The sequence below is a fragment of the Talpa europaea genome (genome assembly GCF_964194135.1).
Source record: "Talpa europaea genome assembly, chromosome: 6".
NCBI classification, from domain to species: Eukaryota; Metazoa; Chordata; class Mammalia; order Eulipotyphla; family Talpidae; genus Talpa; species Talpa europaea.
Genome location: NC_140072.1, coordinates 41349306 through 41364789, shown reverse-complemented (window position 1 = coordinate 41364789; position 15484 = coordinate 41349306). Strand labels below are relative to the sequence as shown.

The window sequence follows — 15484 nt, the reverse complement described above, 5'->3', positions numbered from 1 at the left end:
ATCAATGAGATTTAAGCTCACACGAGTAGAAATGGCTAAAATCAAAATGCCAAAAATCATAAATGTTAGCGAGGATTAGGGGATAAAAGACCTTTGTGCATTATTGGGAATGTTATTGGTGCAGCTACTTTAGAAAACAGTATGATGGTTTCTCAAAACAATAAAAATAGAATAACATATGATCCAATAATACTACTTCTGGGCATTTACCTGAAGAATAACAAAACACTTACAGTGCCCCTAATTTAATTGCAACACTATACAAAGTCAAAGTATGGAACAACCCAAGTGCTTAAGGACAGAGGAATAGATTGAGTGCCATGTGTACACACAATGGAATAACCAGATATTTTAAAAAATATGTAATCTTGCCATTCTCAACAATATAGATAGAATTGGAGGGAGCTGTGCTAAGTAAAATGGAGAAAGACAAAAAAAAAAAAAAAGAATAAGCCAGAAAATGAAATTTTTAAAAATTCCACTTACAATTACACCAAAAAAATAAATAAATGCCCAGAAATAAACTTAACAAAGGAGTTGCAGGCCTATACAATGAAAACTATAAGGCATTGTTAAAAAATATAGAATAAGACACAAAGAATTGGAAAGATATTCCCTGCTCACAGATTAGAAGAATTAAACATTGTCAAAATAGCCATCCTACCTAAAGCAATATACACATTCAATGCAATCCCTAGCTGAGTTTTAATGGCATTCTTCAAAGAGCTAGAACACTACTGAAATTCATATGGAACCACAAAAGACCCTGAATAGCCAAAGCACTCTTACAAAAAAAAGAGGGAAAATGCATGTCCAAACTTTTAAAACATACTACAAAGATATAATAATCAAACAGTATGGTACTGGAACAAAGACAGACACACAAACAATGGAATAGAATTGAGAGTCCAGAAATAAGCCCACATCTATATGGTCAATTAAGCTATGACAAAAGTGCCAAGAATATACACTGTAGCAAGGAAATATTCTTTACTAAATAGTTTAGGGAAAACTTGACAGTCACATGCAAAAGAATGAAACTAGGCCACTGTCTCATACTATACACAATCATCAGTTCAAAATGGATAAAATACTTGGATGAAAAACCTGAAACCATAAAATACATGGAAGAAAATGTAGACAAAACACACCATGACAGATTGCAGAGATGTCTTCATGGATTTTTCTTGAGCATCAAGGAAAACCAAAGAGACTATAAACAACTGGGACTATATCAAAATATAAAACTCTGCACAGCAAAATAAACCATCACTAAAAGAGAAAGAAACCCCAGTGAATGGGAGAAAATATTTACACATCATATATATGATAAGGGGATGCTATCCAAGATCTGCAAAGAATTCATACAACTTAACAAAAAGAAAACAACCCAATCAGAAGAGGGAAGAAAAGCCAGTCACTTCTCCAAAAAAGACACATAGCTGGCCAACAGGCATGTGAAAAAAAAAAGCTCATCATCAGTTATCATCAGGGAAATGCAAATCAAGGGCACAATGAGATGCTACCTCAGACCTGTGAGGTGGCTAACATCAAAAAGATCAAAACCTACAAGTGCTGGTGAGGGTGTGGAGAAAAAGAACCCTCATACACTGTTACTGGTAAGGTATCCTGGTCCAGTCCCTCTGGAAAAGAGTATGGAGTTTTCTCAAAAGATTAAAACTGGATCTACCAAATGACTCAGCTGTTCCCTTTCTAGGTATCTATCCAAAGAATACAAAGACATTAATTAGAAAGGAAACATGCACTCTTGTATTCATTGTAGCACTACAATAGCCAAACTACAGAAATAACCTAAGTGCCCAAATACAGAGAAGTGAACCCAGAAGATGTAGTATATATATACATTGGAATACTATTCATCTATCAAATATTATGAACTCTTATCATTTGTGGCAACATGGATTGAGCTGAAGGGGATTATACTAAGTGAAATAAGTAAAAAGGGGAAAGACAGATACTGAATGGTGTCAATTGTATGTAGAATATAGAGAATCACAACAGAGTCAGATAAACCCAAAATAACAACAAACTCTAGAAATCTGACTACAGAATTGAGGCTAAGTGGGGTGGGGCGGGGCACAAAGGACTATGATGGTGGTCTCTGGGTGGTTTGGTGGTAGATGAGGTGTGGGAACAGTACTTGAAAGAGGAGATCCTATCCTTCTAAAACACAATGTTGTAAACTAATGTTACCCAATAAAATACATTAAAAAAAAAAGATCATACTATCAATAGAACAACAAAGAATTCTAACATAGACTTTAAAAAAATATTTAAATCAATGTCTCTTAAGGCCACTGTTGTTCCCAATTTAAAGAGATAATGTGGGCCTCCCTGGTGGTGCAGCAGTTGAGCGCTGGGCTGAAAAGCTGCCCACAGCCTCTGCAGTGCCGGTTTGATCACCAACTGCTAGCGAGGGTCCCACATGGAGCCTAGACCTCTCCTGCAGTGCCCGCTGCTCTCCTCAGCAGTGTATTTCGTCAGTCTGCCTGTTCTGTTCCCCGCTCTGGCTCTGGTGAATTCTCTCACCCTCCTGTGCTTCTGACTGTACCCAGTGCTTGTATAAATAAATAAATAAATCTAAAAAATAAAAAAATTTAAAAAAGAGATAATGTTACTAACACCCTTACAGTCCCAGTAAAATAGTGGGTCCACAAACATGAGCAGTTTGACACTCATGGATTTGAAGTGCATTCTCTACTATCCTCCCAGGGAGAACGAAACAAAACTCTCACCAACTCCTTAGCCAGCCAGACCCTGGGTGTTACCTCCATTAGATATTACCCAGCTCCCACATCAAATGATATAAGCACCACGGTAACCCTTCCAATGCCCCTACGTCATCCAAACTCATCCATATTATGTTGAAATAGGCTGACACTTTCATAAAAGCTAGTTTGCCTTTGCAGTAACAGTTACTATTACTTTTCTATTAGTCTAACTTCTCTGACAAGTCTCTCCATGTAAACTCTCATCTCTTCTACCTTCTGGTTCTCCTTGTCTGCCCCCTCTTCTTCCCATCTGTGTGCAACATCTTAGCTTCCTGCCCATTTTGTTTGAGAAGAGTTCGCAGCAGGGCTACCTATTGTAATAAGCATTCTATTGAGGTCACTTGTATTTTCCCATAAAACAAATTGTTTTCATCCAACCCAAGAATGTGGCTTATGTTATGTTTCCCTTCTCATTGATGTGCACTCCAAAACTGCACATACCTTTCAGGTTTACATGGGAATCATTGTCCATCACTACCATGAAAATGGCAAAGACTGAAAAGCAGATGTTTAGCCAGATGCAGCTTATAGGTAAGAGCCCTAGCCTATGGGAGGCACTGGCAACTGACTATGGGCTGGGGGCGGGGAATGTGGAGGAAGAGGGGGACTTTCTCAACCCACATGGTACTTTATAACCACCTTCAGATTTTTTGGTTGCAAAGATGCCAGTACCCAGACCAACGGCATCAGAATCTCTGGGTGGTGGGACCCAGCAATGATTTTGTAAAATCCCCAGTGATTTCAGTGAGCACTAAGGATTAAAAACCACTGATCTAAATATGGCCTTTTTACTACCGCTTCTGGTATATTTTGTATTTTCATGGCACTGTAACAATACTTGAGTTTTCTTATTTTCTTTTTCTCTTCTCACAGGTGTGGCATTTCCTTTCCTCTCGACAATATTTAAAAACGTATTTATTTTGGGGTTTTCTCCTTCTACCCCACCCCACTCCCAAATTTGTAAGCCTTTGTCCTGAAGAAGGTGAATAACTTATAATCCCTTAGGAAGAGGGAGGTGGGGATGCAGGCGGGAAAGATCTATTAGAGATGCTGACAGTGGGGAGTTCCTTCCTTAAGGGCCCCTTGACCCCAGGACTGGAATAAATAGTTGTAAGTCCCTGTTACCTTTAAGTCAGTCAACAAGAACCCTGACAAACAATAAACTGTTTTGATAGGAGTGATTTTGTTGATAGGAGTGATTTGAAAACAGAAACAATGTGTCTTATTTAAATATATGAGTAGAGGCCTCCCTGGTGGCACAAGGGGTTAAGCGTCAGCACTATGAAGCTGTCCCTGCAGCCACTGCAGCAGGAGTCAGGAGTTTGATCCCTGGCCAGGGAACACCCCACATGGCTCAGCAGACCTCTCTCCTATCTCGCCCACTGCTCCCCTAGCAGTGAATTTCAGCACATCTGCCTGTTCCGCTCCCTACTCCATCTCTGGTGAATCCTCTCACCGCCACCTCCTGCATCTCTGGCCTATACCCCAGCTCTTGTATGCATAAATAAATAAATCTTTTTTAAAAATAAAATAAATAAATATATGAGTAACTATAACTTAAGGTAAATATTTTAACTTAATTTTACTAGAAATTTAAATGATTTGATTTAAATTTTAATTAATTATTTAATTTAGATTCTTCCCCATGTCAGCTTTCCCTGTCACTACAAGCACTATACCTTCTGTCTGTCTCTCTGCCTTCCTCCTTACCTCCCATAGGTTATGGGTACATGGTGCCCAGGAGAGAATAGACCATTGCATTCCCATGCAACCCCCATTCAAGAGCTTCAAGTGACTTTTCTTTGTTCATCTTGCCCACAAAATCAAATGCAAAACCCCTAGCTTAGCATTAGGGGTGCCATGATTGCCCCCCCAACTTTATCTCCATCACTTTCCCTACAGGAGCCCTCCTCTCTGGTCAAAACTGCTGGCTTCACTGTCCACTGCACTACCACCAGTCCCACCTCGGTGCCTCATCTCATAATCACCTAAAACCAGGAGTAACCCTTCCATTTTCCTTCATACTGTCCCACCTCAAATTTCAAATTCTCCATGAAGACTGGCAATTTCCATTTTCATATGGAAAGACTGCCAGGAGCAGCTGAGTTGTGAAGTATATCGTGCACATTCTACACACACACAAAAACCAGCTTTTACAGGAGAGTTGGAGGCACTGTAGTCGGGGCAAGAAGAATGAGAGGATGGGGGCAATGCAGCGTGAGCATAAATACCTCCTGTTCCTCAATGCAAAATGACCAATAACCTGCAGGCCAGGGCAGCAAAGACGTGTTTTGTTTGGCCCAGAGAGTGCTTCATGGATATCAGCTGCAAGTTCAAATTTTTTAAAAGCTGGAGCTTACACAAAAATTTGAACTTCTGGTTTCTCTTTAAAGATCATAACATCTGGCACTGCTGAGCCATATTTCAGTAACTTTTTGTGACCCACCCTGCTGCTACTCAGTCATCTGAACAAATATTTGTTGTTTTCCAAATTCTGTGGGTCAGCTGGTTGTCCCTCTAGTCTGGGCCAACATAGCTTATCTCTACAATCAAGGGGCTGGATGATCTAGTGACCCTCACTCACATGTCTCAGCCAGAACATCGCACAGTAGGCTAGCCAGGGCTCTTCACATGCCAGTAGCCAAAGGGCTCCAAGACCATCAGGAGGGCAAACCCCAATGTTCAAAGTATTTGGCATGCCTCTGACTGTGTCGCATCTGCCACCATCTCATCGGCCAAAACAAGTCTTATGGCCAATGGTCTTAAGGGCTGGAAAAACCAACTCCACCTCCCAAGGCAGGCATGCGAAGAGTAGGTGGGTATGTTTGCAATCTATGATAGCCGTGTGGCCTCAACCAAATGGAGTTGGACAGCCGTGGTCTTCTTTGGGCAGGGGATATGCCCTCTCAGTCACCATAAGCACCATTTCTTCCATCAACTGATTCTTTCCACTGGTTTTATCTTATTTGATGTCCCCTGTGGGTATTTCAGCTTGTGGCCACTTGTAACTAACACTGTCCAAACCCTACTAGTAAATGACATTTTCCTCCTGCAAAGAACTGTTCTGCAAATCACTATAAGGGAACATCAAGGGACCAAAAGCCTGAAGACAAGGTAATCCAAGACCCAATGAACAGGTTTAAGAATAAGAAGATTTTAAAAAAAGCATATAAAGTATCCAGAGGTGATCACAACATTCACAAAGAAACAACCTAAGATTTAGGCTCTCATTTCTGGCTGCACTTTCAAATCACTGTTATTGTTGCCCAGGCCACCTTCAGATCAAATACATCGATCTGGGGGTAGGGCCTGAACACAGCTACATTTCTAAAAGCTCATCAAGTAATTCTAAACAATGGCAAGACTGAAAATCACTAATGTTGGATTGTTTTCATTTTAAAGCTGAAAGTGTTGGTAAATGCACGAAAGAGTGTATTGCCATTTTAGTAGCTTCCAAAAGAAACTCCAGGCAGAAAATTTCCTTAAAAACCATGATCAGGGCCTCCCCGGGGGCGCAGCGGTTGAGCGCTGGGTTGCAAAGCTGCCCGCAGCTTCTGCAGGCCCAGTTTGATCCCCAGCTGCTCCCTGGCCAGAGGAAGAGGGTCCCACATGGCGCGCAGACCTCTCCTGCCGCCCGCTGCTCCCCTCAGCAGTGTACTTCCGTCCTTCTGCCTGCTCTGCTCCCCGCTCTGGCTCTGGTGAATTCTCTCACCCTCCCGCGCTTCTGACTGTGCCCAGCGCTCGTATAAATAAATAAATAAATAAATAAATCTTTAAAAAAAAAAGTCTTTGACTATTAAAAAAAAACAAACCATGATCAATCCTTGAACACAGCTGGCCCTCCATGTCCATCAGTTCTACATCCTTGAATGTGGTACATAGCAAGACATAGGGCTGACTATAAGGGAATTCAGCATCTGAGAATTTTTGCATCTGTGGGAGTCCTGAAGCCAATGCCTGCAGATATCAAGGGACCACTGTAGTTAAATTTTAGTGGAGTCAAAAGTTTTATGCAAACTTTCAACTGTGCACGTGTGGGGATCCTAAGCCCCTTATTATTCAGGGGTCAATGATACTTGAAAGGAGAGGGTAGAAACGCATTTCAGGCAGCTAGGCAGTTCTTGTTGAATGATCCCAGACCCACTTTTAAATAGGTTAGCTGGTCACAGTGGTCACCAAGCACTAAGGTGGGAGCCTAGGAGGGAAGGCTCATCTCTGTTTAATGACTCACTCAAGGTATTATCACCCAAAATGAGGACTTTTGCTGAGGATTACCTATTGGTACCAGGCTCCTCATCTTTTATGCCTGCCCCCCTGGGGTAGGTCTCTGAAAGATACTGAGACATAAATATCAGCTTCAAACCGGTATGCAGTGAGTGAGCCTCATGCAAGACTCAGTCAAAATTCTGGCTTTTTTTTTTTTCTTTCAGCACTCTTTGCATTTCTTGAGATCTCAAATTATTAATCCTTCTGTTATGTAGACAAAGCATTAAATACATTGAAGGAGGACACTGACAAACTCAAGCTAAAAATAATTTCTTCACACTGAAGAGAGGCATTCAAGTTAGAGCCATCATTTTGTAGACTGAAGGGAGCAAAGCCTGGTTTGGGTAAGAGCTGGGATAGAATCCTCCCTCTTTTACTCCTTGATCTGCTTTTCTCTAACTGTTCCTCCAGGGCTTGGGACATGGTAGAATCTACCTCACAGAAGTGACTAAGTCCCTGGGAAGACCAGCAAGCCAATGAAGAAAGTCAGTGCACCAGACAAAGCTTTAGAATCCACACACAATCCTGCCCTTCAAACCCTCTATAACACCATAAAGCCCACATTGCAGCAGACTGGAGCTAAAGTGACAATTTCAAGAAGAGGGAGAAGGGACTAGAACATTGTTCGCCTCCCACACACTTGTGCAAGCAAAAGGAAAGCACACACAACTGGACCTAGAGAACGGGCCTGGAGCCCGGCTGTCATTACTGTGGTCCAGACACTGTTCCACTCCAGAATGGATGTGATTTATCATCCCCATCTCACAGAGAAGGAAACCGGAGTCTCAACGAGATGACAGACCCCTTCATCTTGGGATCCCGCTTAAGATTTGGTTATGATTTCCTAAATTGGAGCCAGGGCTCCTGCCTCCTTTTCTTTCTGAGTTCTTGTCCAGCGAAAGGAAACAGTCCAAGGACTGTTTGGAAGCTCCAAGTTTTCCAAGGAAGCTCCGACTGAAGGGAAAGCAGCTGAGCGAGTGTGGAGCCCACCTACTTTGTCCCCCCAGGGATCGGAGAAGCCTGAGCTGCATCAGCGCTCCCAGACCCACATCCTGCAGCCTTCCTCCCGGGCGTTTCCCTGCAATGGGCCCCCCGTGGTTTTCCCGCCAGTATGGAGCGCAGTGCGGCGAGGACTGGGCAGCCGCACCTCAGGAGACTAGAGCCCTCGAGCCCAGCAAGGTCCTGATCGCGGCTGCACCCCCCGTCCCAGCTAGGCCTCACGTCCCGGGTAGCCGGCTCCGGGTGGGCCTGGGTGGTGCGGGCTTGACAGCTCTACGAACTCCCAATGCCGAATGCCGGACTGCGGGCCGGGCGGGGAGTCGGTGCGCTCCAGGCAGCTGTGCGCTGCAGAGCTGTGCAGCCCAGAGTGCAGGGGCTCCGGGAGCAGAGGGATTCCTCTCCCGCTTCCTTACACCAGGGCCTCATTTCTAGAAGCCTGCGCTCTGCGTGGGCTCGCGGTCTAGCCCAGAGCCCCGGGGCCATGGCGAGAGGAGACCAAAAGCTCAGGGGCCTGGAGACGTTGCAGCCAGGGCCGCCAGCCTTCGGGGCGCCCTTCCAGACCCGCAGCAGTCTCCCCACCCTTACCTCCTGCGCGGCCGGCTCCTCGGGGGTCTGCGGGCGGTTCGCTACCCCAGCTCGGCCTGCCCCGAGCATCGCGCGGGTCTGGGATCGGGAACGTCGGGGCCGCAGCTGCGGACTCTGGCCTCGAACCAACTGGAAGCCCCGGCTCGGTGCGCTTCGCTCGGCCCTTCACGTGACTCTGGCGGGGACGGTTCGCTGCAGCCCTGAAGGCGGAGGACCAGCGGAGGGCGCGGCGGGATCCCCGGCTCCGGCGGGATCCCCGGCTCAGGCCCCCTTCTCTCCCGGCCTCCCTCCAGCGGTCTGCAGCCGGGGCGGGGACGAGGCGCGCCCGGGCGGAGGGCTAGAGCTCAGGCTGGCGGCAAATCGCTCCATCCGCTGGCCCGGAGCATGTGACTGTGCCTGTCTTTCTGTGTCAGTAAGACCAGAGTAAGACCTTCCTCCCAGGGTTGGTTTAAGAATTAACCCAAATGCCCCCAAATAGGTGACTGGATCAAGAAGATGTGGTACATGTATACAATGGAATATTACTCAGCAATGAAAAAAGATAAACACATGCAATTTGCAGCAACATGGATGGAGCTGGAAGGGATCATGCTCAGCGAAATAAGCCAGAAAGAAAAAGAAAAATACCGGATGGTCTCACTCATAGCAGGGATTTAGAAAACCCAAATAAGAGACCAGGAAAAAGACTAATTGCAATAAAGTAAAAATCAAAATCAACAAGCAACTATAAACCAGAGACACACTGGGGTGGGGGGGGAGCTGGAAGAGAGGAGGGATTAGAGTCAAAATAGCGGGGGTGGGAATTGTAAGGGGACTATAACCAAGATGAAAATGCATACATTGTGCAAAAATGAAAAATGATGTAAAAAATATATAAAATAAAATAAAAAAGAATTAAGGGCCTCCCCGGTGGCGCAGCGGGTTGAACATAGCGCTGTGAAGCTGTCCGCAGCCTCTGCAGTGAGGGTTTGATTCCCAGCCGACCAGGGAGATTCCTACATGGCCCGGCAGACCTCTCCTGTCTCACCCGCTGCTCCCCTCAGCAGTGTGTTTCCGTCATTCTGCCTGTTCTGCTCCCCACTGTGTCTCTAGTGAATCCTCTCACCCTAGCGCCTCTGGTCTGTACCCCAGCTCTTGTATAAATAAAAAAATAAATCTATAAAAAAATAATTAAGTGAGTTCATATATGTTCAGTGGCTGCACTGGCGGGTGCAGGTAACTATTGGCTCCCTCCCCATCCTAGTGGAACCGCCAGAGAGAGTTGAGTGTGGACTTTGAGTCCCCTGAGGCAGATAGATACCCAGGAGGGCCCTGGAGTGAAGGAAGGTGCTTCAGATCCTCCTTCCTTCCCCCAGGGCACCCTCCAGATTCAGCCTTGCTGGATGCTCAGGATTGCCAGAACTGCTGAATTTTCAAGAGAAAGCAGAAATCTAGATTTTCATGAAACTTTCCCGATTAAAAATGTTGCTCATGATTTAAAACAAGAGTAATAAATATTTACAGGCCAGTTCTTAGATGGGCCTTGGCCAGCGCAGCATGAGCTTTTCAGCTCATACCAACCAACTTCACAACACTTCCCAGAGGAAGAAGACGTCTGGCCAGCCTTGGGCAGGCCCTGGTCACCTGGCAGAAAGCATGGTTCCCTGCTGCACCCCCCCCCTGCAGTGACCCTCAGGGCTAATGGCTGTTGCCATGGTCCCTGAGGTCCGGTGTGGGCAAGGAACCATGCGCCGCAGGGGGAGAACAGCAAACTCCCTAAGATGCAGAGAAGCCGAATGCCTGTCAAGAAATAATGACCACCAGAAGCTGCCACAAAGATGATTAAAAGAAATGCTGACCACCTGGAACCTTATCTCGCTTTCTCAAGGACCACAAACTTTATTCTGCTACAACTGTCTTTCTAAAATCTTTCCTTTTTCTGGTCATTGATTGCTAATTAAAAAAAAAAATACCTAATTTAATAATTAGGTTAATGCAAATGAAACATTACTAAACACTGTGTTATAATAGAATTGTTAGTTTAATAATCTTTCTATTATGTGCTTAACTTTAGTACCTTTGATATTAACTGCATTATAAAATAAATTCACCCATGACAATTAATTATGATAGTTAGTGCAACTAGAAAATAATTATATAGAACAGTAGAAAGAATTTATAGCCTGTCCAATTAGGAATGAGGCTAGGTCCAGATGTAACTTCGGACATAAATCACTGCCCTGTCAATTAAGCTAAATCTATGAGCAAACTGATCTCTTTAATGTTCACTGTTCCTATGCTTTTAGAAAAACATATATATACTGACCACTAGCTTAATAAAGACGCACTCAGATTTTCACTCTCTTGAAGTGTGTCTGTGTGTCATTTATTCATCGAATCCCTGACCAACCTGCGCAATCTCTCAACCCTGAGACGGCCTCATCGTCCATCGCTGTGCTGGTCCGCGGCAGTTCACCCCCCACCCCCGCCCTTCCCATGGTTCCTCAGAATTCGGGCCTGCAAAGTGCTGGTTCCAGCTTGAGGTAGACTGAATGCTCCAGCCCCAAACATCCCACATCCCAATCCCTAGGACTGTGAATCTGTTGTTTTGCTCCTCAAAAGACTTTCAGTTGACCATAACATAAATTATCATGGACTATCTAAATTGGCCCCATAGAATCATGAATACTCAAAGGCAGAAAAGGGAGGTGGAAAACAGACTGGAAGGACTTCTTTGATTCTTGAACTCAAGCCATGTCTTCAAACATAACCTGACCACCATAAGTTTGTACTATGTCTAGTGTACCATTGTGGCTCTTGGGGGCTGCAGAGGGCTCCATAAATTCAGAGCTAGTCTCTTACAACCCATAGAAGTTCTGGCTATTTCCCTTTCCTGAATGCAGTCACCTTGGCAAATGGTTGCAGGTCTCCCTGGGAACAGAATGGAGGTAGAGTCACAGTACATACCTGTGGCTTCATAGCAGGTCCTTTTCACAAAAAGACCTAACCTGCACCCCAATTAAGCACCTCTGTTCTGTGACCTGGCTCAGGCTGGAACTGAGACAAAGGAGATGAATTTCCTCAATGGCAAATGGAGTTAAATTTCTGCCTAACAGACTAGGAAAGTTTTGTCTATACATGTTGCGTAGCACCTTCATATATTCCACAGTGATTTTGTACCTAGGGTACCTCATGATCAATTAGACGTTGCCACGAACTCCTGTTGATCCAAACACTCTGAAAAGCACTCTGTGTGTTGTGTTCTTGGACTGTTAAGCTTCCCCATGCCAGGATCCCAGTATTCCTTGAGATCAGGAAACACAAATTCAGTGAGCATCCCAGAACTAGCTTCAGTGGACTGTTAGACCCTTAGATCCAAAGGGACAGTAGGGATGGGGGAGGGGGCAGTTACTAGAACCCAGAAGGAGAGAGTCATGCAGAGAAGGCTGCCTTAAAAGAGCAGTAACTTCTAGTCAAACATCATAGATAGTGCAGGGCAACCTTGGAGGTGATGCAGTTACAAATGACTGGTCTGTCAGATAAGAATTAACAAGTTTGTCTTCCCCATCTCTTGCAATTTACCCCTTATCTGCCAAGTTTGCCTTCTTTATGACTGGTCTCACAGATAAGCATTAACAAGTTTATCTTTCCGCATTTATTGCAATTACCCCCTTATTTGACAGGCTTGTCTTCTTGCATTTCAAGGAAAAAAGGGTTAAGCAGCAGTTGTTAAAAAAAGCAAGCTGACCCCTTCCCCCACCACTAAGCAGACCCTTGCCCACTTTTATTTTCTTTGTATAAATACCCCTGCACTCTGCCAAAGAGCAGGATGGTTGTCTTTCCGCCATGAGTCTGCTGCCCTCCTATTTGTCGACAAATTAAACCACTTTTCTTTTCCTCAAACTCTGTTTCCTTTTATTGGCTGAGGGAAACTGAGGCCAGTGTTCAGCATCAGAGGAAGGGAGCTACACTAGGGGTAAAAATGATTCACTCTTATATCCCTCCTACCTCCCCCCACTTCGTGTGTGTCTCTGGTTTATAGTTGCTTGTTGATTTTGATTTTGATTTTGTTATAATTAGGAGGGATTACAGTCAAAGTAAGGTGGGTGGGAATTGTATGGGGACTATAACCAAGATGAAAATGCATACATTGTGCAAAAATGAAAAATGATGTAAAAATATATAAAATTAGGGCCTCCCTGATGGTGCAGCTGGTTGAGCGCAGCGCTGTGAAGCTGTCCGCAGCCTCTGCAGCGCGGGTTCAATTCCCAGCTGGCCAGGTTGATTCCCACATGGCTTGGCCGACCTCTCCTGTCGCACCCGCTGCTCCCCTCAGCAGTGCTTTCTGTCTGTCTGCCTGTTCTGTTCCCCACTCTGTTTCTGGTGAATCTTCTCACCCTCTGGCACCTCTGGCCTGTACCCCAGCTCTTGTATAAATAAAAAATAAATGCTTAAATATATATATAAAATTAAATTTTAAAAAATGATTCACTCTTTTCCCTTCTAACAGCCTTCAGGAGCTTCCCCAACCAGAAGGCAGAGGGTGAGGGAGCCTAGTGATGTGGTCAAATAAGCCAGCTTCTCCAGCGAGACAGACTGGATGGAGGTGCAGAACAACCTAGGTAAGTTTTCACCCTATTGAATCAAAGTGCGTGTGGGACAGTCACAGGCCAATATCTAGCTGGCAGTTGGGTATATGGACCTGGTATTTAACAGGTATTGGAAAACTACAGATCTGAGAGTGTAAACTAGAGTATTCTAGGTGGAACATATAGAGGAAAAAGAAATAGGCCTGGAAAAACACTAAAACATAGGGATGGGCAGAAGAAGAATGAGACATGATTGGAGAGATGGGAGGATCACACATAGAAGTGTCTAGGAAGCAGAGTGATATTCAGCCTCGTTATTGAGAAATGTATATATAACTCTTTAGAACAAAATGGGTATATGAAACTAATTTTTTTTTAAAGATTGATTTATTCATGCATACAACAACGGGGGTACAGGCCAGATGTGTGGGGGTGAGAGGATTCACCAGAGACGGAGTGGGGAACAGAAGAGGCAGACTGACTGGAAATACACTGCCGAGGGGAGCAGCGGGGAGCAGCGGGAGAGACAGGAGGGGTCTGCCATGCCATGTGGGTATCTCCCCCACCAGCCAGGGTCAAATCCACACTGCAGAGGCTGCAGACAGGTTCACAGCGCTGCGCTTAACTGCCTGCACAACCAGGGAGGCCCTATGAAACTAATTCTTAACTAAATTTTAAGGAATCTAGATCAAGTATCTCTACTGTTCAGGTTAAGACAAACTGTTAACTAAAAAATGGACACCAGGTTTCAAAGATTTAGTATAAAAAATGAAAATCTCAATTGTTATACGAATTTATATGTTGAAATAACATTCTGCATCTATTGGGTGAAATAAAATCTAGCTCTCAATTTTTTTCACCTGTTTCTTTTTCTCTACTTTTTAATGGGCTATAATAAAATTTAAAGTTGCATCTCATAAAATTTACTAGAATGCGAAGCCCTAGCTCGCATTCTGTTGCTGTAAAAATAATACGGAGAGGTGTTGAGTTTACCAAGTTAGTTAATTATGCAAGGGAAATCGGATGAAAGCCCCAAACAAACATCGCAGGGGCTCAGAGGAAAGAAAGACGGGGGCAACCAGGGCGGAGCGAGGCTTCAGGAGGCCGGACCCAAGCCCAGTTAAATCTGGGGCAGACGCGACGCGCCCCGCCCCGCCCCGCCCCGCTCCGCTTCTCCGCCTCCGTCATAAACGCGCCGCGCCTTTTGACCCCGCCGCTGCGCCGTAGGCCGCCGCGCGCTGGCCGGTCGCGATGGCGGACGTGTCCGAGAGGACGCTGCAGGTGTCAGTGCTGGTCGCTTTCGCCTCGGGAGTGCTGGTGGGCTGGCAGGCAAATCGGCTGCGGAGGCGCTTCCTGGACTGGAGGAAGCGCAGGCTGCAAGACAAGCTGGCGGTGATGCAGAAGAAGCTGGATCTGGCCTGAGACCCCGATCGGTGTGTCCGCGCCGCCCCCCCGCCCTGCTACCACGCTTTGCCCACGCGGGGGCTCCTTTCCGGCACCAGCCTGAGCGTGGCTGGTCTCTCACTCTGCGCCTTCTTGGCCAGGCTCCCCCGGAATGTCGGTGAGCAGTACCTATCGTAGCTCTCTAAGGGGGGGACAGTGAGGTTGGGTGGATGTCTTGGAGTAGGAGGGACTTTTTTTTTTTAAAGATTTATTTATGCATACAAGAACTGGGGTACAGGCCAGAGATGGGGGGGGGGGGGTTGGAGAGGATTCACCAGAGATAGAGCGGGGAAAAGAACAGGCAGACGGACTGAAATACACTGCTGAGGGGAGCAGCGGGCGGCAGGAGAGGTCTGCTGCACCATGTGTGTAGCTCCCTGGCAGGCCGGGGATCTAACTCTTGCAGCTTCATAGGTTGCGTCTTAACCCCGTGCGCCACCAGGGATGCCCCCAGGAGGGATTTTAGATAGAGCCCAAGAGGTAGGTTCCTCTCGATACCAGAAAAGAGGACGTGTTGTTTTCCCAGTAAATTACACTTTGGTGTTGGTTAATGTCTCACCACAGTGCATCTTGATAATGTTGAACTTTAATATTAATAGTGCTGAAAAGAAAGGGGGAAAAAAAGAAAGACCTGAACTGTTCGTACCACCATTTTTTCATCTTATTACTCTTTTTGATAATATTCGTGGTCGCGCCACAGTACATCTTCCTGTTTTTGTCATCCAGTAACATCCAGTCGGCATTCTCAGGTTACTGAGAGTGGAAAAATCAGTCGCCTAAAGTCAGAAGCCTGTTTCTTCGTTAGGGCGCTAGTTTTTTCATTAGAGCTGT

General features: G+C 45.4%; 2 protein-coding genes across 2 annotated transcripts in view; one reads left to right on the top strand and one right to left on the bottom strand.

Annotated features, from left to right (window-relative positions):
• The window catches only part of LOC311171918 (two pore channel protein 2-like), a gene marked incomplete at both ends in the record, with an annotated part of 33396 nt that extends 24685 nt beyond the window's left edge, over positions 1–8711 (bottom strand). The window contains one exon of the mRNA XM_084234955.1: positions 8637–8711. Within this exon, the coding sequence (XP_084091081.1) occupies positions 8637–8711 (75 nt within the window). The remainder of the gene's footprint in view (positions 1–8636) is intronic.
• A 5750-nt stretch (positions 8712–14461) lies between these two features.
• Positions 14462–14768, top strand: MTLN (mitoregulin; the record flags this gene model as incomplete). Its single annotated transcript, XM_084235673.1, has 1 exon — positions 14462–14768. One exon carries the CDS (start codon positions 14462–14464, stop codon positions 14630–14632), a length of 171 nt encoding a protein of 56 aa, XP_084091799.1. The 3' UTR covers positions 14633–14768.
• Between the last annotated feature and the right edge of the window lie 716 nt (positions 14769–15484).